The 26,559-nt window shown below is 36.9% G+C and overlaps 1 protein-coding gene and 1 non-coding gene across 3 annotated transcripts in view; both read right to left on the bottom strand.

Annotated features, from left to right (window-relative positions):
* The window catches only part of STIL (STIL centriolar assembly protein), a 64,439-nt gene that overhangs the window by 12,792 nt on the left and 25,088 nt on the right, over positions 1-26,559 (bottom strand). For both annotated transcript variants that reach the window (XM_069558483.1, XM_069558403.1), the window contains 8 exons: positions 25,635-25,718; positions 24,208-24,294; positions 17,932-18,082; positions 15,883-15,992; positions 11,613-11,727; positions 9,574-10,539; positions 6,327-6,492; positions 2,762-2,993 (listed from right to left, as the gene is read on the bottom strand). In XM_069558483.1, the coding sequence (XP_069414584.1) occupies positions 2,762-2,993; positions 6,327-6,492; positions 9,574-10,539; positions 11,613-11,727; positions 15,883-15,992; positions 17,932-18,082; positions 24,208-24,294; positions 25,635-25,718 (1,911 nt within the window). The remainder of the gene's footprint in view (positions 1-2,761; positions 2,994-6,326; positions 6,493-9,573; positions 10,540-11,612; positions 11,728-15,882; positions 15,993-17,931; positions 18,083-24,207; positions 24,295-25,634; positions 25,719-26,559) is intronic.
* On the bottom strand, positions 11,799-11,905 carry LOC138431469 (U6 spliceosomal RNA). The gene has a single exon (XR_011253702.1). It is a non-coding gene; the product is annotated as a U6 spliceosomal RNA (small nuclear RNA).

Below are 26,559 nucleotides of genomic sequence, written 5' to 3' on the forward strand. Positions count from 1 at the left end.
CATCAGTCACTGAGTTAGACTTATTCTACCTTTAGCTAAATGATGACAATTAATTTTTAAGGTACTAATTCTGGTACTATTCTATGTGTTTTACATATATTAACTCATCTAATCTTTACAACAATCCTGATAGGTACTTTCACTGTCTCCATCTACAGAAAAGAAAACAGAAGCATTCAGAAATTATGAGACCCGCCCATGGTCACACAGTTTTGATTTGAATCCAGGCAGTTTGGATTCCATGCTCTTAACCACTCTGCTATATTGCCTTTTCAAGAATTTAAAAATACCTGTTTTGGTGTCTAACCTACCAAACAAAAATAAAAGCTAAAAATTCCAGAAGAAAAGAACTAAAACATTAACAATTTCAAATTAAAAAAATTTTTTAAAGATGATTCTAATATGGCAAGTATTAGCAGGTATGTCCAAAGCCTGGCTTCTTAAAAAAAAAGTATTGTGTCAAAAAAAAGTCTATGGATATCACACATAGCTCTTCCCTGGGAAAAAGCAACCGATTACCATATATGCTGCAAGTCAAAAAATCTACCTTTCACAAACTGCTTTAACATTAGACTAAATCCAGCAAGACATCCAAAGGGGACAGGGGACTCAGGTGGCCAGGTGCCATGTATGAATACTCAGCAGCACGAACCACAGCATGAATCAGACCAGATGTTTGGGAAGAATCCTAGAAAAGCACCAAAAGCACCATACACAACACTGGAGATGCTATTTAATCCGAATCATATACTATGCGGAACAAAGATCAGATTTACATCGAATTATATGTTGGAATCCACAGAGGTGGTTAATCGCCCTGAAAAAGCAATTAATTGCATTCTATCAGCTAACTCAGATCTGTTTCTGAAGTTAAACACCACAATGGATTGGAGATTTTTAAAATTCTACTTTCAGAGGGAAAAACTAATCCTTAAAAGTAGTCTACAATTTACGAAAGGAAATATAGATAGAATAAATGTGGATAACCGCACGGAGAACAAATAAGGATAACCACAGTTCATGTCTCTTTGTTCTCATTTTCTGTAACTATTCCAAGTGAAATGTGAACTTATCTTGGGGGCTTACCCCAAACTGCTCTTCCTATCACCTAACATCTATGAAGTAGCTGATGTGGGGAACTAGACACTGGTTCAAGTCCTAAAGGTACAGAAATGAGTATGATCCACAACCTGTAGGAATTCAATCTAGTGGGGGTTGAGACAGGTACACAGATCTTTTTAATATACTGTGGTACATATTATAAATACTTAATTGAATTGTAAGGTTAAAACATACTCTCTACTGAGCAAAGCAGATAAATATTTCTGGTTTTCTGGAAGGGTGTTTGTTGTTCTAATCATTATTGTAATCAGATAATTTAAAATATCAACTATTACCAAAAGGCTTAAAATTTTAAAAAGTAATCAACTGCCTGCCCATGCCACCGCTACCACTGAATTCACGTCTTTTAAAACTATTTCATGTGATATTACACTGTGGTATTTTAACCCACTTTATTCCTTTATATTCAAAATGTATCCTACACCTGATCCCTGCCACTACTTCCAATTCCCAGGCACCTTCATCTCACTTGGTCTTCAATCTACTAACCGGTCTCCTTACTTCTAATCTTAACCCCCATCAGTTCACTTACCACAAAACAGCTTGAATGGCTTTTAAAAAACAAAAATGATCATACCACTACATCATTTAAAATCCTCCCTGATGCTAATGAACACAGAATATATTCAGAACTTCTACATCCCACAAAGCCCTACATAATCTGAAGGCTTCTTTCACCATCTTACTTAATATAGCCACTTCACTCCCATGCCACTATCCTAGTTACACTCCACTTGGTCACCCTGGTTTATTTTCTTCAGGCAGTGGTCTTTATATGAAATTATATGTTTCCTGCTGATGCGGTTATTGTCTCCAGAACTCATGGAAATTCCATGAAGTCAGGAGCTTTGTCTGACCTACTGCTCAATTTCTAGGGCTTAGTTTTTTGGCAGCATATACCAGAAGCTCAAAGAATATTTGCTGAATTTGTTTACAAATTTGCAAAGGATCTGAATTACTTCAGAATCCTTATTTTTTTAATAGAAAATTTCACAATGAAAAACTTCAAACACAAGAGAGTTTAACAAATCACTATGTACAATCAGTTTTAAAAATTACCTACTCAGAGTCTATCTTACTTCAGCTCTACCCTTTACCATTTCATCCCCATTAGCTTATTGAGTATATCTTGAATAACAGGGTACATCTCTCAGAAATAAAGACTCTGTTATTATGCACATATAATAGAGTATGTAAATCTTAAATTCAGGACCCTGGCTCCATCTGGGACCTAGTGTCAGACTCTCCAGTGAGGCCTGACATACGTATTTCTGATCTGCAACTGTTCTGGTTTAGACTGTTTTATACATCCAATGACTGACATCTGGGAATGGGCAATAGAAGGCTCAGAATCGTCTTTTACAGGGAATTCCCTGGCATTTCAGTGGTTAGACGTCCAGTGGTTAGGACTCCATGGTTCCACTGCAGGGGGCATAGGTTAGATCCCTGATGGGGGAAACTAAGATCCCGTATGACGAGTGGTGTAGCCAAAGAACTGTCTGTTACACAGGAATCACATGAGGAAAGACACCATGAGAACACTTTTACAAAACAAACTGTTCCTGAGTTAGAATACCAGAGGAATATCAGAACTTAAAAAGAAAAAAAGATGATGAATACTGAATCGAAGAGATCTTACTTGGATATACAAAGTTGCTGATTAAATTCTTCTTCCACAGCAACGTTACTCTCTTCAAAACTGGGAATATCAACAGCTTTTAACGAAGATGCACTACCTGGAGTACTTGTGACTTCATTATTAATATCAACAGAAAAATTCATGTCCTCACTGGAAATCTTGGTATCATCTTGCCTCAGCTGAGATTCAGGCTCTTGATCATCACCTGCCGCATTCCAAAACAAGCTGGCACCTGGGGAATAGATGATTTAACAGATGCAGAAACAGACAATTATCAAAAACAATTCTCTGACAAACTTTTGTTAAGTAACATTAGCTATATTAACACAATTACCTAGAACTGTTTTCAGATTATATTTTCTCAGAAATGCCATGAAGAAATAAATGACAAGCGAAGAGAGGAAACTGAGTACAAAGGGAAAAAGGACCTTTCAGGCCCTGACTCTTCAAGAGGTGTAGCTCTCATGACGGGTTCTACCTGTCAAGGTTCTGAATATGATTTGGAGTATATATGTGTTTTGAAAACTGCTGTTCTGAAAAACAGGAGAAAATATATAAAATGCAAATCCCTGGGCTCTTTGATTTTGATTCTTAAACACAATCTTTATGAGACTATATTAGGGTTATATCAGATATATGTAATATAAGGCAAGTAAAAATCAAATATTTCCCAAATTTAATAGATCATTTGCACAACTATTTCATGTATTATTATTTGCTTACTGATTTTCTTTAAATCAACTCACTGTTTTACCGAGCTACATCATTTCTGTGAAATCATAAATTTTTATGTGCTGCTGCTACTGCTAAGTCACTTCAGTTGTGTCCGACTCTGTGCGACCCCATAGATGGCAGCCCACCAGGCTCCCCCGTCCCTGGGATTCTCCAGGCAAGAACACTGGAGTGGGTTGCCATTCCCTTCTCCAGTGCATGAAAGTGAAAAGTGAAAGTGAAGTGGCTCAGTCCTGTCTGACCCTCAGCAACCCCATGGACTGCAGCCTTCCAGGCTCCTCCATCCATGGGATTTTCCAAGCAAGAGTACTGGAGTGGGGTGCCATTGCCATCTCCGTTTTATGTGCTAGTTATATTTTTTTCTAAAACTTATAGGAATAAATATATCTACACAGTATAAAATAGTAATCTGTATACTACACCAAATCATCTTTTGAATCTGAGCGATAAGCATTCCACATTTTGAGAAATATTGTGATACATACATGATTTAAAGAAATAAAGTTAAAACCAAAGACTAAATTCAAGTCAAAATTGTTTCCACTTTGAGCATCAGCTTGGGTGATTTTATAAACTTAAATTAATAAAAGGATGATTTATTTTTGTATTCACTAAGCATTTAAAAAAATCCCTGGTCAGGAATCTAAGATCCTGCAAGCCACACAGCACAGCGCCCCCCAAAAATAAAAGGACAGTTTAGAAAAGTTACGTAAGTGCTGCTACTCTTCCTGAACACCACCAATGTATACCCTTAGGAATTAAGTATTATCATAGAGAGCCATTTAATTCAAATGACTAATAATTCATTTTTCTGCATATGTCAAAGCTCTAAATATGACTATATGAGGTTTCAAAATATTTGAAATATACATCATGCTTGAAAACTTGTTTCAAATAATTTCAGGATATCAGTTTGATTTAGGCATCAGGCTAGGTAATGAGATACAAGTCAATAAAAGTTTACAGTCTAGTGACAGATACAGATGATGAACAACTGGAATATAGTAAGTACAGCATTTCACGAGAGGACATAGAAGGAAACTGCACTTTTTGGTTTATCTCATAATACTTCTTTACCACCACCCTCTACAACACACATATGCGGGAAACTGTCATCCTTGCAAATCCAAAGACGAGACTCCAGCAGCTATGTCCCTATTACATGTTTCTCAATCCTCTTATAATCCAAACTAGACCATTCAGGTTCTCTGCATTTTGAAGTTGAGACTGCAGGATCATAATGTGGTTTGTGTACATGGGTAGAACTGTATAAAAGAAACTCTGGGGCTCTGGGTGAGCTGTATTTTAAAATGTAAAGCAGTGAAGACTCCAGATAGAGTTGATAAAACAGCCATGTGTAATAACTGGATACTCCAGTGATTTCTAGTTTCTACGTCTAGTTTTTCTCTGAAGTCCAGCCCAATTCTTGGCCTTGGTTTTCATGAAACATCCCCATATCCTTCCAGTAAATTCCCCTTCCTTGCTTAGTTCAAAGTTGCTTATGTTACTTGCCGCTAAAAAAATCTTAACTGAGTAATACCTGAATTTGACTTATAAACGTACATGAGGTTCCCGCTACCCTCCCTCACTGCTGCTCTCTTCATGAAGTTTAGATAACATCCGGGTACAGATAAAGAATACAGCAATCTGTCTTCCTTGTTAATGCTCTCTCTCAAATTTGTATTCTCCAGGCTCAAGCCTTCGTCTGTTACTGTCACAACTCTTATATCATCAATCCATTCCACTCTCCTAACATTTGAGTATCACCAGCTACACTTCCAAAATAGCTCAGTCTGAACAGATATTTAGACTGAACTCATCTCCTCTCCTCTGCTTCTCTAACTTGCCTCCCTCTGTCATCCAAGCTCAACATCATGAAGTAACTTTCATTTTCACCTTTAATAAATGTTTAATTTTGGAATAATTCTAGATTCACAGAGAAGATAAAACAGAGAGTTACTGTGTATTCCTCACCCAGTTCTCCCCGTTGTTAACATCTTACATTATCATGGCACGTTTTTCAAAATCAAGAAAACAGTGTTGGTATATTACTATTAACTAAAACTCCAGACTTTGGATTTCACCAATTTTTCCAGTAATGTTCTCTTTCTGTTTCAGTATCCAATCCAGGATAATCACACAGCATTTAACTAAAGTAACTTGAATCTTCCAACTGCCATATCCAATTAGTTTGGATCTACTGATTGGATCTTAGTCTTATCAACACTGTACATGACTCTTCCTCTTCAGTCTTACAACCACCACCCTATATACTAGACATCTTGCTAGATACTGAACACACAAAAATGTTCTTAAAGATCTCATAGTCTGATTGTGAGGAAGTATGTAAACACATAGATCTCATTTATATTGCTGATTTTTTAAAAGGCCTTCTATTTCGCTTATAAGATGAAACAGACACGGCTTTGTGAAAGATGTGGTAATGGCTCTCCGTGACATAGTAATGGGTAGAGTATTAGACAACTCAGAACTCTGTGTTGTTTCTCTGACCCCGTAATTTTTCTACCAATCTGTTCTGCCATCTCTCAATTCCACCAAGATCCTACATTCCCTTCAAGGCCAAGAATCAATAACACTGCATGGATGAAATCTTCCCTGATCCCCTAAACCACAGATGACTTCTCTCATTAGAACTGGGTCCAGCTTGGAAAAGCAGCAAAAACAAACAACACATTACGTTATATGGTTTCCAATCTGTTTTCAGGTAGAATTTTATTTCATAAAGAGTAAAATCACACAAAGAGTTAAGTTACCCAGCACCTTGGTTTAAATTCTATGTGTACTATGTACAAATTAAGAAAAATGAAATTACCTGTGCTCACAGCAATGCTTACACTTTTTCTCATGTGCAAAGCAGGGGGAGACTGTGCTTCCATGGAAACCAACTCCATTTGTCTTGCAGCTTGCGTTGTGTCTTCAACAGTAGTTGTCTTAGAGGAACAGGGCTGCAGAGACTGTGCTTCTAACAAACGCTGAATCTGTATCAATTAAAAACACTTTTTATGTATGTTTATGAGAGTGAAGTAATCAACCAAACTGACAGAAGAGTTTAAAAATGAATTACAAAGTGCTCCAGTTATAAATAACTGACTTTTAACTATATTTTCTCACATTTCAACTAGATTATATCATAAAATTTATTCAATGCTGAAAATCATTGTCATTAGTTATTAAGAAGCATTTACATGGGCTACCTATTAAAAGTAAAAACATAGGTGCTTAGATCAACATTCATAAATTGACACTCGTGTAGAAAAGCCTTAATGTTAACACTCTGACATTTTATTTCTATTTCATTTATGAATCAAAAGTAAGATAGAGGGGATTCTCTAATTCTACATACCAAATGTGAAAAATTTTTTTACACAAGATTCATTTTATAAAGGTCACCCAGAATTGTCCATGTTTGGTCATGCTGAAACTGGAAATATTAATAACAATCTCTAACACTGAGTGCTTCCTGTTTATAAGACATTACAATAAGAGCTTTTATGTATGATTTTTACAACCACCCTGTGAATATGTACTACTAGCAAGCACAGTTTACAGAGAAAAAACCTGAGGCAGTATAAATAAAGTTACTTGCCCAGGTCACATAATTAACAAGTAGCAAAGCTGAAGTTCAAGCACCAAAAGCTTCCCCTCCTACCATAAAACTTATCCCTTTATAGGCGGTGGGAGGGATGCTCAAGAGGAAAGGAATATATAGCTATGACCGATTCATGTTGTACAGCTGAAACCAATACAACATTATTAAGTAATTAGCCTCCAATTTAAAAGAAAAAAAAAACCAACTTATTCCTGTAAAGTATACAATTCCATAGTTTTTAGTATATTCTCAAAGTCTGTGGAGAAGGCAATGGCACCCCACTCCAGTACTCTTGCCTGGAAAATCCCAGGGGCGGAGGAGCCTGGTAGGCTGCAGTCCATGGGGTCGCGAAGAGTCAGACACAACTGAGCGACTTCACTTTCACTCCTCACTTTCATGCATTGGAGAAGGAAATGGCAATCCACTCCAGTGTTCTTGCCTGGAGAATCTCAGGGACGGGGCAACCTGGTGGGCTGCCGTCTATGGGGTCACACAGAGTCGGACATGACTGAAGCGACTTAGCAGCAGCAGCAGCAGCAAAGTCTGCATCCATCACCACCATCTAACTCTACAACGTTTCATTAACCTTTGCAAAACCTTTGTGCCCACTAGCTGTCACTCTCCATGGCTCCAGAATCTAGCCTCTGGCAACCACTCATCTACTTTCTATCTCTACATGTGTGTGTGTGCTAAGTCACCTCAGTCATGTCCAACTCTTTGCCAACCCTATGGACTGTGGACTACCAGCCTCCTCTGTCCAAGGGATTCTCCAGAGAATACTGGAGTGGGTTTCCATGCTCTCCTCCGGGGGATCTTCCCAACCAAGGGATCGAACTCACATCTCTTCTGTCTCCTGCTTTGACAGGCAGGTTCTTTACCACTAGTGCCACCTGACAAGCCACTGTATCTCTACAGATGTGCCTATTCTGGACATCTGATAGAAATGAAACCAAACAACACATGGCCTTATATCTTGCTGTTTTCATTTTCATAACATTTTCAGAGTTTGTCTGTGCTGTAGTACCTATCAGTACTTCATTCCTTTTGATGAGTGAACTATTCCCTTGTATATATAGTCACATTTGTGTTCATCTATTCATCAGTTGATGGACTTTGGGTTGTTTTCACCCTTGGCTATTACAAACAGTGTTGCTATAAACATGTGCGTAAAAGTTTTTGTGTGGTCATATTCTTTCATTTCTCTTGGACATACACCTGGGAGTGGAAAAGCCTCCTCTTTTAAGCACTGTAATCATGTTTCCCTGTAAGTTACACTTTGTATTCAACTCATCTCTTTAATTTTAGCAGATTAACTTTATTAAGTTAAGAAGGTTGCCATTTCTTTCTCCAGTTGTCTTCCCAACCCAGGGATTGAACCTGGGTCTCCTGCATTGCAGGCAGATGCTTTACCATATGAGCCACTAGGGAAGCCCATAAGTTACACTGCTGTATTCAACTCACCTCATTAATTTTAGCAGATTAACTTTATTAATATAGGAAAATAAGTATTATCAATAAATTATTGACATCAGTAGAAATATAACCTGCATTAATAATACAAAAAGGCATATGTACTTATAGTGGTTCAGAGCATGGACTTTAGTGTCTTGAGGACATAACTCCTACTCTGTTACCTTTTGGAAAAGCTATTTAGCCACTGTGAGATTCAATATTACCTAAAACTAAGGTAGTTGTAAGGACTAAGAGACAAATAAGATAATTGTAATTTGCTGATTGTTTACTAAAGCTTCATCCTACACTAAGCACTTTAGATAGACAGATGTGTGTGTGTGTGTACATATACACATATAAATTCATTTAACCATCAGATCTATATATAACACCAATCATTATTCCCAATTTACAGCTGAGAAAAGTGAGGTTTAGAGAAATTGCATAGGAAATACTTGATAAGACATTTACTACAAAGTTATAGAGATTAAACTAAATGGTAGTAGTGCTGGAATAGATAGGCAGATCAATGGAGAGTACAGTATAGAAATAGATACAAACACATGATGCTTTCATTATAAAATAAAAAATACATTTTAAAATCATTAACAAAAAGATATATTATTCAATAAATATACAGAGTCAGTCATCTAAGGATAAAAAGAAAAAAAAATATTATCTAGTGTAACAAAATAAAATAAAGCAACAAATAAAACCCTGATTGTTGTTGTTTAGTTGCTAAGTCATGTCTGACTCTTTTGCATCTCCATGGACTGTAGCCTGCCAGGTTCCTTCCATCCATGGGGTTTCCCAGGCAAGAGTAATGGAGTGGGTTGCCATTTCCTTATCAAATCCTCATTTTCCTAATGTGTAAAACATCAGGGCCTAGAATCCAGTTTCCAGGGTCTCTTCTAATTCTGACATTCTGCAATTCTACCTCATAAACTATAGTTACTGAAGAGTTGCCAGTTACTTTTTAAAAATTCAAGAATTTAATAAGAGAAGAAAGCTAGCAAACCTGGGCTTGAAGTAGTCGCAGCTGCCTGTCTTGCTCTGTGATGAACCTATACGCATCTGGAGACAGTCCCATCATTCCATCATCTGACCCAGTCTTGGGTGTGTGCACACATACTGCGCAAGGCCATGGGTTACAGAAGTCCACGTGTGGAGGGAGTCTTGCCACAGGTGATGGTTCTACATTGCTGTGGGAAGAACAACCCCCCATGTTTCCCTGAGGTCTCAAGGCTATAGGACTACTTGAAGAAAAGAATGCATTATGGTACTGAGCTGGACATCCACCTGGATGAAATAATGAATGTTTTTGAAGGGTTTCAGACTTGAGGTCTTGAACAGATCCTACTGTATTCATTCCTTGCCAAGAATTTATTGGGCTATACTGAATATGGCCACGATGCTGACAACAACTGCAAACATTTGTGGAATAGTAAGACGGTGGCGGGGGAGTAGGTATTTGAAATTCCATCGGTCTTCCTGAATTATGGGGTGAAAAAACAAAATTGTGTGGGTGGGACTGTGGGGCAAGAGAAGACTGCTTGGAATTAAACGTGGAGGATCTTACAGGATACTCTTCTTTGTGTACATTTGCAGCAGAAACTGTTTGAAGCTTTTCAGATGTATCTGAAGACAGTCCATTAAAAGAGGGCTTACTACTGTTCCTGATATGAGAGTTCCCTTTCTTGCAGGTAGACAGCTGTCTTACTTTGCAGTGTCTCAAAGGAGCAGTGTCTTGGTTTAATTGATTCGGTAGCCCTCTGAAGGAAGGCTCTCCAGCTTCTGCTTCTGGTCTGTGTTTCTCATCACAAAGCTGGGGTTGTGACTGCTCAAGGTGCTCAGAACGGCTAATCAACAAAGGAGGATTTTCATTATTCACCATTTCCAATGGGCTGGGCACAGGGGTTGGTTCTATGGAGTTTCCATCCAACACAAGTGAAAGTTCAGGAACTGATGGCTGGATCTTAGAAACCTATAAGTGGGAAAGAAATGAAAGAAGAAAAAGTATCTTTCAGGAGAATGATATATGCTTCATTTTCCTTAAGCTTGTATTTTCTAAATTGTATCCAGTTATTTATTAAAAAGTGTTGATTATTTACACAGTTGACAAATATCTGCTGGGCATCTTCTATGTGCTAGTACCAGGAACACAACTGTCAACAAAATAAATAAGGTCCTTGCCCTCACAAACTTATTTAACAATGAAACTCTTTTCACTGGAATGCCAACTGACATTGCTTAGATTATAGAACTCAAAATGGGAAGCAGACTTTTTTTATCCTCTCTGCAAAAACAAAAAAATGATCAGACCAGATGCTCCAACACATCTAATAAAGAATCATGTTTTTTCATCTTAATAAGAAAGGGCCTTCCAGTAAGTGTTTCAAAATATCATACTAAGCGAGATTATTCACTGCTTTCTTCTTATTGATATCAACTAAAAGAGCTGGAGGAGAGCCAAAAAGAGTAAGTAAAGTACTCGCTGTGGTGAATTTGGTTATAATATTAATTTAAGAAAACTTTCTCATTCCTTTTTCTTGTAATAAGTAATTAATTAGTCCAATTAAGACAGAACAATTCTAAAATAACCCACTAGTTGGCCTCAATAAAAAAAATTATGATGGGTTGTTAGCAATCTCCAAAAGCAAGTAGAATGTTTTCTCAAAATACGGTGATAAGAAACAATGTCGAGTTCTGGTGATAGTATAGAATGTTGAGTCTACATGGGTTAAAAGCACCAGATTCTGAAACAAAACCTCTTAAACTACTAGTCTATCAAATCCTAAACTTCCTGAATTCCAGCTTTACTACTTCCTAGTTTATAATCCTAGGGAGCTAACTTAACCTCTTTTCCTTGGTTTTCTCTGGAAATACTATACTTACTTATTACAATATGTGTACATACTTATATATATTATTACATATGATAATTAAATGTACCTGTGAGGAATATATGGTATTTATCTTTATATATTATTGAGTGCTTTAACATGAAGAGACTTTTAGGTTTCTAATTGTAAAGGTGAGTTCTAAGACCAGTGATACCTTCTGACTCACTGGATGAGGACTAGGAATTGGTCTTGGAGAAACATCTTCATCTTCAACACCAGAGTCATGATCATTCATTGGCATTTTCCCTGGAGGTAACTTCTGGGAAGAGCTAAAGAACAGATGGGAGAAAAAGTAAGTCTTCAGTAATCAGTATTCATTTGTTCTTTCTTTTTTTTTAAAAAAAATCTGGAACACTTCATGAATTTGCATGTCACAGTTGCACAGAGGCCATGCTAATCTTCTCGGTATCATTCCAGTTTTAGTATATGTGCTGCTGAAGTGAGCACTCTTCTTTCGTTTTGAAGCTGAATAAGGTCCTTTAATTAGACACAGTAGTGTCTTGATCACTTAATTTAGTATCTGACAACCACAAAGTATTTTATTTTTCAAGCCAGTGTCAGATGATCAGGAAAGTTGAGCCAGTCAGACTCATGCTTAATAATTTATCCCCTTCTCCTGACCATGGCAAGTTTAACCCATTTATTCTTTTTTTTAACTTATTTTTTTTATTAAAGTATAGCTGAATCACAATGTTGTGTTAATTACTGTTGTACAGCTAAGTGACTCAGTTATACATAGATACATACACATTCTTTTTCATATTCTTTTCCACTATAGTTTAATCACAGGATATTGAATATATTTCCCTGTGCTATACAGTAGGACCGTGTTGTTCACCCATTCTGTATATACCCGTTTGCACCTGCTAATCCCAAACTCCCAATTAAGCCCTCTCCAACCCACTTGCCCCTTGGTGAGCACCAGTCTATTCTCTATGTCCCTGATTCTGTTTCTGTTTCACAGACAGATTCATTTATTTCATATTTTAGATTCCACATGTACCATACGGTATGTGCCTTTCTCTTTTTGATTTACTTCTCTTAGTATGATCATCTCTAGTTGCATCCATAACCCAGTTATTCTTAAGTCATAATAAAGCAAATTACTGAGCATTTTCTGAATTAACCACTTTAAGGAGCGTAGAAATACATAAGATATTGAATTTACCGTAAAAAAATCTATCATCTGATGAAAGAGATGTATACTCACTATATTAAACATAATACATTAAACACTCACTGTGTTAGAAAGAAAAATCAAGTAAGGAATTACATTTCCCTATGCACTTATATCTGTTATGGTAAACTACCCTGAGACTGACTGAAGTACCTCCTTCCATTTAGTCAGTTGTAGTTATTGTGCCACAAGTATCGTGCCTCAATAGAACACAGAAAAAGTTTTGAGTGTTGGTACTGAACTTCAAATGCTGAAATTAGAGTTTAAGACTAAGATTTGAAAGACTATATACATCAAGTTTTTGTCCATCAGAGACATTACTTTGCCAACAAAGACCCGTCTAATCAAGGCTATGGTTTTTCCTGTGGTCATGTATGGATGTGCGAGTTGGACTGTGAAGAAAGCTGAGTGCCAAAGAATTGATGCTTTTGAACTGTGGGGTTGGAGAAGACTCTTGAGAGTCCCTTGGACTGCAAGGAGATCCAACCAGTCCATTCTGAAGGAGATCAGCCCTGGGTGTTCTTTGGAAGGAATGATGCTAAAGCTGAAACTCCAGTACTTTGGCCACCTCATGCGAAGAGTTGACTCACTGGAAAAGACTCTGATGCTGGGAGGGATTGGGGGCAGGAGGAGAAGGGGATGACAGAGGATGAGATGGCTGGATAGCATCACTGACTCGATGGACGTTGAGTCTGAGTGAACTCCGGGAGTTGGTGATGGACAGGGAGGCCTGGCGTGCTGCAATTCATGGGGTTGCAAAGAGTCGGACACAACTGAGTGACTGAACTGAACTGAAACTAAATAAAATCTCAATAAGATGAGGTAGGGAAGATGACAGAAAAGCCAGAAGGAAGCTAAGAGAGTTTAGACATTAATGGAATTTTGAAGAAAGGGTCCTGTCTCCGTAGTAGGCTGAATAACAGAAACCCTTAGGCAGATGTGGAAGATCTGACAGCAGAACAGACCTTTGTCTCAAACCCTGGTAGTCTGGAGAGGCAAACACAGAGTTCTTTCTGTGCCAAGGTGCTGCAATGAAACAATCCCACAAAGCTCTCCTGCCATACCCAAGAAGGACATGGAGAATACAGAATGACATTCCATATGCCTCCACGCAGCACAGACAAGACACAGAGAACCAGTGACCTGAACAGGTTAAAGAGGTTGTAGCAGGAACCTGCACAAACCGACTGTCAAAGATCAGATGCAAAAGAAAACATCTCAGCAGATGGCCAACTGGTGTGGGTGGATGAGAATCACATCACCCCCCATCACCAGTAGTGGCACAGCGCTAGTGAAAGTGTTAGTCGCTCAATTATGTCTGACTCTGTGTGACCGCATGGAAGCTAGTCCGCCTGTAGGGGAGCATGGTGGGCTACAGTCCGTGGAATTCTCTAGGCAAGAATATTGGAGTGGGTTGCTGTTCCCTTCTCCAGGGGATCTTCCCAACCCAGGGATTGAACCCAGGTCTTCTGCATTGACAGGCAGATTCTTTACCGTCTGAGCCACCAGGGAAGCATAGGGCATAGCATTAGTCCCCTCTAAATTACATGAAACCTCAGGGGAAACAGGATAAACAGACCTTGAATTGATTGAAATTCGGCTTCCATAACTGTGCATAATGAAGAGGGGCTCAGAATGGAAATTAGGTACGTTACTTTTTAAATTTTGGCCATGCCACATGGCTTGTGGATCTTAGTTCCCTGATCATGGATCGAACCCAGGCCTCAGCAGTGAAAGTGCTGAGTCCTAACCACTGGAACACCAGGGAATCCCCCCAATTACTTTTAAAAAGAAAACAAGTGGGCAGTTTCAATCCCTAGTTGGGGAACTAAGATCCCATATCCCGTGTGGTGCAGCCAAAAATAAAAAAAAATTCACTGTGAGCTTTTTTTAGCACTCAAACAAAAAGAAAAAACTTGACCTATAATTTCAACAAAAGTTATCTAGGGATAAACATTTTACAAAAATTCAAATATAAAAATGATTGATCCTTATCTAAGCTTTGGTCAGAGCTGAAAACAGACACTGTTTTTCAACAATGTTAAAGAAATTACTAAGCATCCCCTTAACTTGGCTTTTTCTTCCATAAACATTCAATAAAATCTTGAAAAAAGCTTTACCTTCAGTCAATGGTGGTGTTCCTGCAAGTCTATAAGAATATAGTTTTCTGGTGACCTAGCCTGTTTCAAGGATAACTTAAAATGCCCAAAGATAGAGCTTACTTCAGACATCTTTCTAATCCCCAGAATCTGTGAATATGTTAGTGAACAGGAAAAAGGGAGTTTACAGATGTCTTTAAGGTAAAGAATCTTGAGATATGGAGATTATCCTAGATGATCAGATGAGTTCAATGTAAACACAATGGTCCTTATAAGATGGAGTCAAGATAAGGGTCAGGGAAGGAGATGTGAGGATAGAAACAGAAGTCAGAGAGAGAGATTTGAAGATGCTATGCTTCTAGCTTTGAAGGTGGAGTAAGGGACCACCAGACAACAAGGAATGCAGGTGGCCTCTAGAAGCTGGAAGAAGGAACATGGATTTACCACTGAAACTTCTGAAGAGAATGCAGCCCTACCATCACTTTAATTGTAGCTGCAAAGGCCCATTTTGGACTCCTGACTCCTAGAACTAGAAGGTGATAAATTTGTATTATCTGACATCAGTAGGTGTGTGGTAATTTGTTAGACTAGCAATAACAAATCTCTCTATGCACTAGTTGGTTCTATTTCTTTGGAGAACCCTAATACAAAGGGAATATTTAGTTTACCACAAAAGTAGATGTTGGACCCAAAAAGTCACAAGCCATTATTTAATATCCTCCAAGTGCATTTGCTTTAAAAGTTTTCTGTTTTAGGTAGAGGAGTTATTTTTATAGTAGGAGTTATTTTTATAGTAGTTTATCTGATAGCCCTAGGTTTAATACTACAAGGAAGGGAAGACTAACTAAAGGAAGGGAAGAAGGCAAACTAAACAAAAACAGGATGTTTCTTCTTAAGTAAGATAATTTCTTGACAAATACTTTTGTTCCCCTATGTAATAAATCAAGTCCAATGAGAACCACATTAGAGTTGTCACTTCATTAACATTATCATCCAGCTTACAAGTATGAAGGAATGCATTTAAAGTAAGGACACCTGTGGTATAGGATTTACAATCAGTTCCCTCAGAAATAACTGGGGACTTACTTTAATTATTAAAAACTAATGAAAGTAATAAAAAAAAGTATGATAATAAAAATATCTTTTACCTCTTAATTGAAAGATTCTTAGAAACTTTTTTAAAAAACTCTCTTTCTGCATTCTGGTCTTCAGCGCTCAGTTCAAAACAGACGGGATTTTTGTCAGAAGGTTCAACATTCTGAAATAAAAGTAGGTCATACTTTGAGATGTGACTTAAATAAACATCAGAGAATACTATGTAGATGAAAAGTAGCTCTGAAACACTGGGTGGGAAGGGGAATTATGATTTCTGTAACTGTAATCTTTCTTTAAAAAAATATTTCTTTAATTGAGATATAATTGACATAACATTATAATACTTTCAGGTATACAACATGATTCGATATTTGGATATATTGTGAAACACCCACCACAATTAAGTCTAGTTAACATTCACCACCATACAGATGATAAATTTTTTCTTATAAGAATAAGAATTTTCAAAATATAGTATAGTATTATTAACTATATTCACCATGCTGTATATTACATCTCCATGACTTACCTACTTTAAAACTGCAAGTCTGTATCTTTGGACCACCTTCAGCCATTTTGGCCACCCTCAAACCTTCGCTAACCCTTATCACTCTCTTGCAAATCACCGGTTTGTTCTCTGTCTGTGAGTTCAACAAAATGTTTTAATTTTTTAAAAAATATTCCACATATAAGTGACATATGGTATTTGTCTATGTTTTGTTAATTTCACTTAGCATAATGCCCTCAAAGTCCATCTATGTTGTCACAAACAGCAAGATTTCCTTTCTTTTTTATGGTTGAACAGTTTTCCATTATATAAACATGTGATATAATATAAATCATATTTTCTTTATCCATCCATCCGTGGACACTTAGGTTATTTGAATGCCTTGGCTATTGTAAATACTGTTGCAATTAACATGGTGGTGTGGGTATCTTTTTGAGTTAGTGTTATTTCCTTTGGATAAACACCCAGAAGTGGAATTACTGAATCATATGGTAGTTCTATTTTTATGCAACCTTTTAAAAAACTATCTATCTGCTTACTATATAAATGAAAGTGAAAACTTAACTTCGCTATATAACTTACAACTTAATAACCAGATTCAGTTAAATAGTAACTTTAAACTGAGGATACAATCTGAAGAATAAAATGAGTGAATGATATATGTCTCTAAAATGGAAATAAGTAATTATACATCAAAGATGATTATGCTTATAATTAAAACACAAAAACTTGATTCATGAATCAATACAACCTATAAATGAAATTAAAGGCACAAAATAAGATCTGAGTAGAAACACACCGTTATTTAGGGATTGTCAATATTTTTGTAAAATGATACATAATTTTTTTTTAGAATTATTTTTTATTATTGGCCTTAGAATGTTTTTCTTAAAAGAATAAATTTAATTTTTAAAAAACTTTATTATATATTTATTTATTTATTTGGCTATACTGTGTCTTAGCTGTAGCATGTAGGATCTAGTTCCCTGACCAGGAAGGAGCACAGAGTCTTAGCCAATGGACCACGAGGCAATTCCCAGCCTTAGAATGCTTTTACATAACGACGCTTATGGTTTCAAAGACCTGCTTTTTCTGTGACCATCACCTAAATGTATTTTTATGTATATTATTCGATACAGCAACAATCGACTCTGATTCCAAGGATCACATATTATAGATGCTGATTTTTAACTATGAGAAATCACTTTTTATACCCATAATTTAAAAAATTAACTTTCAGGACAAAGGAAACACTAAGATCACAAACTAACTCTCAACATCATAAAATGAAACAACACATGAATTCTTTATATAGCTTTAAAAGGTTTTAGAAAAACATGGAAAAGTTACTCTGTGGATAACATTTGATCCTGTATTAGAATCTGGTTCTGAAGGTTATGTCCTGAAATTTACAAAACGTAATTAACCATAAATGAATAAAGTTAATATTAAGTAAGACTGATCAAAAATAAAGAAAGCCTAATACTTTGAGTTACTATTTTAAAGAGTAGAGACCATTGGGTTTATAAGGCCAATATACAACAACATATAACTAAATAGTCATTAGTGTGCTAGGTGATCCAATCACACTTACTTTGAAAAGGCGTAAGGTTTCCTTGCTGGTTAGTAGCTGGAATCGAAGGTCAGGTAACCTGCCATCACAAGGGAGGCATTCATAAAATTCAGGGTCCTTATGTGTCACAGAATAGAGAACTATGATGAAATTTCCAGATTCTGAAAACACCCTGGACAAAAAAAAATGCCGTTTACTTAAAATTTATTGAAAATAACAAAAGCACATCAAAGAATTCTATGTGAGTCTCTCAACTTAGTTAACAGACTAAACAGTCCAATTTTTGGAAGAAAACTGCTTACTTTTCCCTGACCAGGTACTGAACCCACACTCCCTGCAATTAATTTTTACTGGAGTATAGTTGATTTACAAGGTTGTGTTAGTTTCTGCTGTACAGCAAACTGCATCAGTTACAACCCCTCATTTTCAGATTTCCTTCCCATTTAGGTCACCACAGAGCATTAAGTAGCGCTCCATGTGCTCTGCAGTAGATTCCCATTAGTTACCTATTTTATACATAGCAGTATGTATATGTCAATCCCAATTTCCCAATCCATCCTACCCACCACCCCCCTTGATATCCATAGGTTTGTTCTCCACATCTATTTCTGCTTTGCAAATAAATTAATCTGTATCATTTTCCTAGATTACACATATAAGTGATATTATTTGATTATCTGTTTTTTTCTTTCTGACTTACTTCACTCAGTATGACAATCTCTAGGTCTATCCACATCTCTGCAAATGGCCCAATTTTGTTCCTTTTTATGGCTGGGTAATATTCCATTATATTATATATATGTACCATATATTCTTTATCCATTCCTCTATTGATGGACATTTAGGTTGCTTCCATGTCCTGGCTATTGTAAATAGTGCTACATTGAACATTAGGGTGCATAAATCTTTTGGAATTACAATTTTTTTCCAGGTATATGCCCAGGAATGGGATTGCTGGGTAATACGGTAGTTCTAATTTTAATTTTTTAAGGAACCTCCATACTATTCTCCACAGTGGCTGTACCAATTTATAATACATCCTCACCAACAGTGTGGAGTTCCCTTTGCTCCACATCTTCTCCAGCATTTACTGTTTGTAGATTTTTTGATGATGACCATTCTGACTGGTGTGAGGTAATACCTCATTGTAGCTTTGATTTGCATTTCTCTAATAAGTGATGCTGAGCATCTTTTCATGCATTTGTTGGTCTGTATGTTTCGTTTGGAGAAATGTCTATATAGGTTTTCTGACCATTTTTTCACTGGGTTACTTGGTCAATCTTAAAGGAAATCAGTCCTGAATATTCACTGCAAGGACTGATACTGAAGCTCCAATACTTTGGTCACCTGACGTGAAGAACTGACTCACTGGAAAAAACCCTCATTCCAGGAAAGAATGAAGGCAGGAGAAGAAGGGGACGACAGAGGATGAGATGGTTGGATGGCATCACCGACTCCATGGACATGAGTTTGGGCAAGCTCCAGGAGTTGGTGATGGACAGGGAAACCTGGTGTGCTGCAGTCCATGGGGTTGCAAAGAGTCAGACACAACTAGCAACTAAATCATACTGACTGCTTGGTTTCGATATTGAGCTGCATGAGCTGTTTATATATTTTGGAGATTAATCCCTTGTCAGTCACTTCATTTGCAAATATTTTCTTCCATTCTAGAGGTTGTCTTTTTGTTTGGTCTATGGTTTCCTTTGCTGTGCAAGAGCTTTTAAGTTTAATTTGGTCCCACTTATTTATTTTTGTTTTTATTTTCATAACTCTAAGAGATGGGTCAGAAAAGATCTTGCTACAATGTATGTCAGTGAGTGGTCTGCCTATGTTTTCTTCTAAGTTTTACAGTGTCTGTCTTTACATTTAGGTCTTTAATTTGAGTTTATTTTTGTGTATGATATTAATTGTTGTTTAGTCCATCAGTCATGTCTAACTCTTTGCGACTCCACGGACTGTAGCTAGCCAGGCTCCTCTGTTCATGGGATTTCCCAGGCAAGAATATTGGAGTAGGTTGCCATTTCCTTCTCCAGGTATGGTGTTAGGGAGCATTCTAGTATCAGTCTTGTACATGTAGCTGTTCAGTTTTCCCAGCACCACTTTTTAAAGAAGGTTGTCTTTTCTCCATTGTATACTCTTCTCTTTGTCATAGACTAGATGACTATAGGTGTATGGGTTCATCTCTGGGCTTTCTATCCTATTCCACTGGCTGATATTTCTGTTTCTGTGCCAGTACCATATTTTTTCATACTGTCTTGATTAATGTAGCTTTGTAGCATAGTCTGAAAGACAGGGAACCTGATTCCTCCAGATCAGTTTTTCTTTTTCAAGATTGCTTAGGCTATTTGAAGTCTTTTGTGTTTCCATAAACATTGTATAATTTTTTGGCTCTATAATTTTTTGGTTCTAATTCTGTGAAAAATGCCACTGGTAATCTCAGAGGGATTACACTGAATCTGTAGATTGCTTTGGGTAGTACAGCCATTTTTACAATATTGATTCTTCCTGTCTAAGAACATAGCACATCTCCGTTTGCATCATATTTGATTTCTTTCACCAGGATCTTATAGTTTTCTCAGTACAGGTCAGGTTAGACAGGTTTATTCCTAGGTATGTTATTCTTTTTGCTGCAATGGTACATGGAACTGTTTCTTTAATTGCATTTGCTAGTTCTTATTTGACAATCTTGGATTTCTTTCCATGTCACTATTCTATACTATACCTTTGATATTCTTATTCTTTGCTAGTTACTATCCAGTAATATAACATACAGATGTGTTATTACTGATTCACATAGACATCTAAAAGTAGATATTTAAATTATTTATAGTATTTCACTACTGTAAACAATGATAAAATGAATATTCATTTTGTTCACTACATGACTCAACAAATATTTGTAAAGTAATCAAGAGTCCTTAAAACACACACCAAAACCCAGCATTTAAAAACACTTTTAGTTAATTCTCTACTCTGTAAAATGTTGAATGAAAATTATTTGGGGATATATTATACTATTAACAAAATAAGGCAGTGGGAATTCAGGAGGCAGAATGCCCATTCTGTTCAGTTCCTCGCTTGAGAGTCAGACAAGACCACTGATCAGAATGCTGTTAAGTATCAACCTAAGCTATGTCAAACGATACTGATGCCTCCTTGGTTAAAGGGTGGCATTACAGTTCAGGTATCAAAGAAATTGCCTAATGCTTCAGACTAACAGAGAGAGCTTCAAAACTAACTTTACTGAGCATTTACTATCAATAAGTAATTAAAGCAAGACCAGTCACTGATAATAAAACTTAATTGTACTAATATGCCAAAAGGAACATTTGTGTTTTATTGCAGGGAAAATTAATTGTATTTTATAATTAAAATGTCAAAAGTAGAATTGTAAAAGCTTCTAAAGAGATTTTTAATAAAAATCCTTTCTAACCAAAACAGAAAGAGAAAGGATAAATCTGACTTTAAAAAAACATCTATTTGGGAAAAAATATTAACCAAAGTCCAATAAAATGACATTCTGGGGGGAAATAAACTTGTGCCTATGTATCTATAGAGTGCTCAGTCATATCTAACACTTTGTGACTCCCACAGACTGGACTGTAGCCCACCAGGCTCCTCTGTCCATACTTGCTGCTAAGTCACTTCAGTCGTGTCCGACTCTGTGTGACCCCATAGACGGCAGCCCACCAGGCTCCCCTGTCCCTGGGATTCTCCAGGCAAGAACACTGGAGTGGGTTACCATTTCCTTCTCCAATGCATGAAAGTGAAGTTACTCAGTCATGTCCGACTTTTCGCAACCCCATGGACAGCAACCCACCAGGCTCCCCCATCCATGGGATTTTCCAGGCAAGAGTACTGGAGCGGGATGCCATTGCCTTCTCCAAGAACACTTGAGTGGGTTCTATTTCCTTCTCCAGAGGATATTCCCGACCCAGGGATTGAACCTGTGTCTCCTGTACTGGCAGGCAGCTTCTTTACCACTAAATCACCTGAAAATCCCACCAATACATATGCACATTTTTATAACATATTTATATACATATATAAAATCTTTGTAGCATATAACACATATATTTTAATAAATACATGTATCTCTGTGTGTACAAGTGTGCTTAGTTGCCTCACTAGTGTCTGACTCTTTGCAATCTAGGGACTATAGCCCGCCAGGCTCTTCTGTCCATGGGACTTTCCAGGCAAGAATGCTGGAGTGGGTTACATGCCCTCCTCCAGAGGATCTCCCCAAACCAGGGATCGAACCCACGTCTCCTGCACTGCAGGCGGATTCTTTACTGCTGAGGCACCAGAGAAGCCCATTTTCTCTGTATACTTTACACATTATATAAACGCATACATACAGAGAATAAAAAGAGCTGTTATAAAGCAATGTGAAAAAGATGTACAATCCAATAGAATAAAGGCAAGAGACACGATTAGGAAGCTCTAAGAAGTTGACGTGATAAAACATCAGAAAAGGCCATTTTTCATCTGTCAGATTTGCAAAGATCAAAGCCTAATGATGGCCCTCCAGTTACCTCTCTGAGGTCTTATTGTTTTTCCCTTCCCTCACTCCTCTCCAGCCACACTACCTTCTTTCTGTGCCTTAAAGATGCAAGGTGATCTTTCACGCATAGCCTTTGCACCCATCTGTCTGGGACGCTGCCCCAGACAGCCGCATGGCTTACTACCTCATTTCAGGTCTTTGCCTGCCTGACTGCCCTATTTAAAACTGCAACCCTACCTGCCCCTGTATCAACACAACATCTGCCTCCCCTGCTTGTTTTTCTTCACAGCGCTTATCACCTTGTAAAATATTATTTATTTTACTTTTCCTATTTAATGCTTTTCTCTGTAGGGTCTTTATTTTGTGTACTGCTTACTGCCAATATCACAAATAGTGCTTGATACCTAGTAGGTGCTCAACAAATACTTGTTCCACAGTGTTAGTGAGGGGATGGAGAAAACAGGCACTCTCAGACACTGTCAGAAAGATTATAAACCGGTAGCCTTTGAAGGGCAAATTGGCAATATCTACCAAAGCTTCCCAGGTGGAGCCAGTGGTAAAGAATCTGCCTGCCAACGCAGGAGATGCAAGAGACACAGGTTCGATCACTAGGTTGGGAAGATCCCTTGGACAAGGGCATGATAACTCACTCCAGTATTCTTCCCTGGAGAATCCCATGGACAGAGAAGCCTGGAAGGGTCTCACACAGTGGGACATGACTGAAGCGACTTAGCATGCATCAGAACTTAAAATTATATGCTTTTCACCCAGAAAAAAACACTTTTAGGTATTTATTCTACAAATATTCTAGTATCTGCACACAAAGATGTATAAGACATAGTTATCTGCAAGCAAAAGGAGCAGTTTTAAAAATGTAGTATCTATTATTTACTATTCAGTTGTAAAACATACGTGTTAAATCTGTATGTGCCAAGATTTAGTAATGATCTCTAAGTTATAATGACATAGAGAAAAAAGCAACAGAGAAAAGGGTGAACAGTGTGATCTCATTTTTGATTTAACTTTTATAGGTCAGGAAGGGTGATATTTGTCTATGCTTCAAGAAGGAAGCACTCCTTGAACAGTGGTTGTCTCTGGGGATAGGGTATCTGGGGAAATGGGGTGGAAGAGACATTTTTATTATGCATCTTTATGTATGTCTGATTTATTGTCAAGTACTTGCACTGGCTTCCCATTAAATTTTCTTTTAAGTGTATTATAGCCACCAAAGCAGACAGAAAGAGAATATGGAATTTTCATTTAATGGATGAAGAAAGTAAGAGGCAAATAGTGGTACCATGTACAAAATAAAATGAGGAAGTGAGGTCAGAAAGTTTATTACTTCCAAAGCTTATACTTTAGTTCCAAGAACATTAAAATTCAAGTGTTTCTTAGGGTACTATCAGTAGCACTGAGTAAATAAAACACTTGTTAAGGTAAAAAAATTCTAACTTATTTTCAGTCACATCAATGAAAATTAATCTTTTTTATAAAATAGAATGCTAGAGTAGATGATCCCAAGGGTTTTTCCCCCCAGTCATTAAAAATGTATCTTCTGTGTTACAGTACTGTTGTTAGGCAAGTGAATTTCTTGATATTTCCAAGTTTAGCACAACATCATCTTTTCTGTCTGGTTTTATTCCTGTTTAATATAAGGTTTGTTTTCCTTGGTGTGTTTGTTCTTCTGGTTTGTAAAACGTTAAGGCATTGCATGAATCTTAAATGATATCAATAAAACATGAGTAGAGGAAAAGATCAAAATAAAGCCCTATCAAAATAAAAATACCACTTACCTTTCTTGAATAGAAGAACTGAACATGTATCGCAAGCAGCAGGCCCATACCTGAGGACTATAGATATGTATAATTCCAGACAGCCAGCTAAAACAAAAAATAGAAATTAAGAACTACAGTCATTTACAAATTAGTATTTAACATCTTTAGATTATGTTCTTCTCAAGGTAATGTGGCAGAGATCCTTGGCATTCACCAGGAATAGATCAAAGGGCTCATAATCAAGAAATCTATAAACATTAAACCATGGTGATAATTAAGAGGGAGACTGTAGATATAGCTATAACTATAGACAGATATTCAGAGAGAGCACTACTTTCTGTCCTTTTCCACCTGAAATGGCAGTCAAATGGTGAGAGAGAAAATGGTTAACAACAGAAGTGAAAATAAGAATTAATCAATTAGCCTGTACTAGAAAGACTATTCTGAAATAAGGGAGGATGAAGCTAGCAGCCTAAAGCCATAGTTATTGAAAGGACTGAATTCTATAAATATATAGGGTAGCCTGAAACACAGAAAAATTCTTAATAGATACTCACTTAAGCAGGAACAATACACAGCCACTTAAGACCAGAGTGAACAGACAGTAAGTAAATTTCATAGTCCACAAAACATTTGTGCACTCCTATTTTTTAACTCTGCATATACCATTCCCACACACAGGTTCCTTACCCCATCAATCCTTCCTTCTATTGGCCACACATGTAAGGTCCAGCTCAAGTTTGCCTTTCCCCTATCATCTCTCTTAAAAACAGCAATAGTGCTCAGTCTAAACTGTTTATTTCATAGTAAATTATAAATTCCTTGAGGAGCTTTAAATCCCAACACAGTATGAAACACAAGACTATGTATAGGGTGAGCACTCAATAAATACTGAATTAAGATAAATTTCTGACTGAATAATCTGTCTAAATGTCATTAACCACTAACTTGAAAGAGACAGCCATAAATACTGAGAATTTCTGGAAAACTGCCTGGCAGTGAATTTTAAACAATGTTATATTCTGAGTCCTGGATTCTTCAAATTGCCTTAAGGACTGGAATAGTGAGTAAGGTTAAAGAAACAGGGCTCTAAGGCTTCAGCTTCAACCAGAAGAATTCAGCTTTGTTTTATATACTAGAATTCTTCCTAAGATTGGACAAAAATCTTGCTTTAATTGGTTCAGCTATTAAAATAAGAAAGCTTAAGCATCACTGGCATTCATGATTTTATAAGTTGAAAGCGAAAGTCGCTCAGTCGTGTCCAATCCTTTGCGACCCCATGGACTGTCCATGGAATTCTCCAGGCCAGAATACTGGAGTGGGTAGCCTTTCCCTTGATCCAAGTATTAATGACATATTCATAGTACAAATGATTCACGTATTTATCATATACATTTAAATACATATATGGCTGAAAAGGTTTTTATAAGTAATGTAATACTTACATTCCCACTAACGGTAGAGAATAGACCTTGGGATCAGATTCCAGCAAAAGTAATAGCTTGCGTGTCTCATCCATGGTGAGGTATCTAAGCAAGAGACAAAAAACAATTGGAACTATGTACTTTACCTAAAAGAGAATAATCTGAGCCCTAAAGAAGTATATTTTAGGCAGAGAAAAGGATTCAAATAAATAATTTCTCTCACATACACACAAAGAGTTCAAAGTGTAGAAAAAGACTCCAGCAATTCCAAGGACAAAATAGAACAGATTTAATATCTTAAAATTTCTATCTATTAAAATGGTCAATAAAGATTACACATCTTTTGAAAAAGCTTGCTCTGAAAGTGTCAACTTTTTAAAAATCAAAAGTATTAAAATCAAGGCTGACAATTTCACAACCAAATAGGTTTCCCTGCAAGAAATGCAACCTTTCCCTGCAAGGTTTCCTATTGCTGGAAGTGATCAAGCATCCAGGTGAACTGACAAGATTACAACAGATGTGACTTGTCAATGAAGGACACTGAATTAGGTGAGGGGTATTCAATCTTCCTTGTACTATATTCCTCCAACTGCTATCAAAGAATTTTGCAAATCATGATAGAGCCCCAAAGCTCACTTTTCCCTAAAAGGACATTATACTACATTTATACTTTGTTATTGGACTTATTTACTGACAATAAGTTTTAAGAATATGATATCTACAGTACAATTGTCAAGAGTTAACTTTACTGTTGTGGCTTTAAAACACTAAAGTAAAAACAATTCCATTTGTGATGTAAAGTCTTGACAATACCACAGAAGATACATTTTATTGCTATAATAGCCTTAAAACACAAAGATGATGAATTTATCAAACCATGATGATTAAGCCAGAGTTGGCAAGAGTTTTACATTAGTAAAATGACACACCTGCTTTGAGAGCTCTT

This window comes from Ovis canadensis, chromosome 1 (genome assembly GCF_042477335.2).
Source record: "Ovis canadensis isolate MfBH-ARS-UI-01 breed Bighorn chromosome 1, ARS-UI_OviCan_v2, whole genome shotgun sequence".
Classification (NCBI taxonomy): Eukaryota; Metazoa; Chordata; class Mammalia; order Artiodactyla; family Bovidae; genus Ovis; species Ovis canadensis.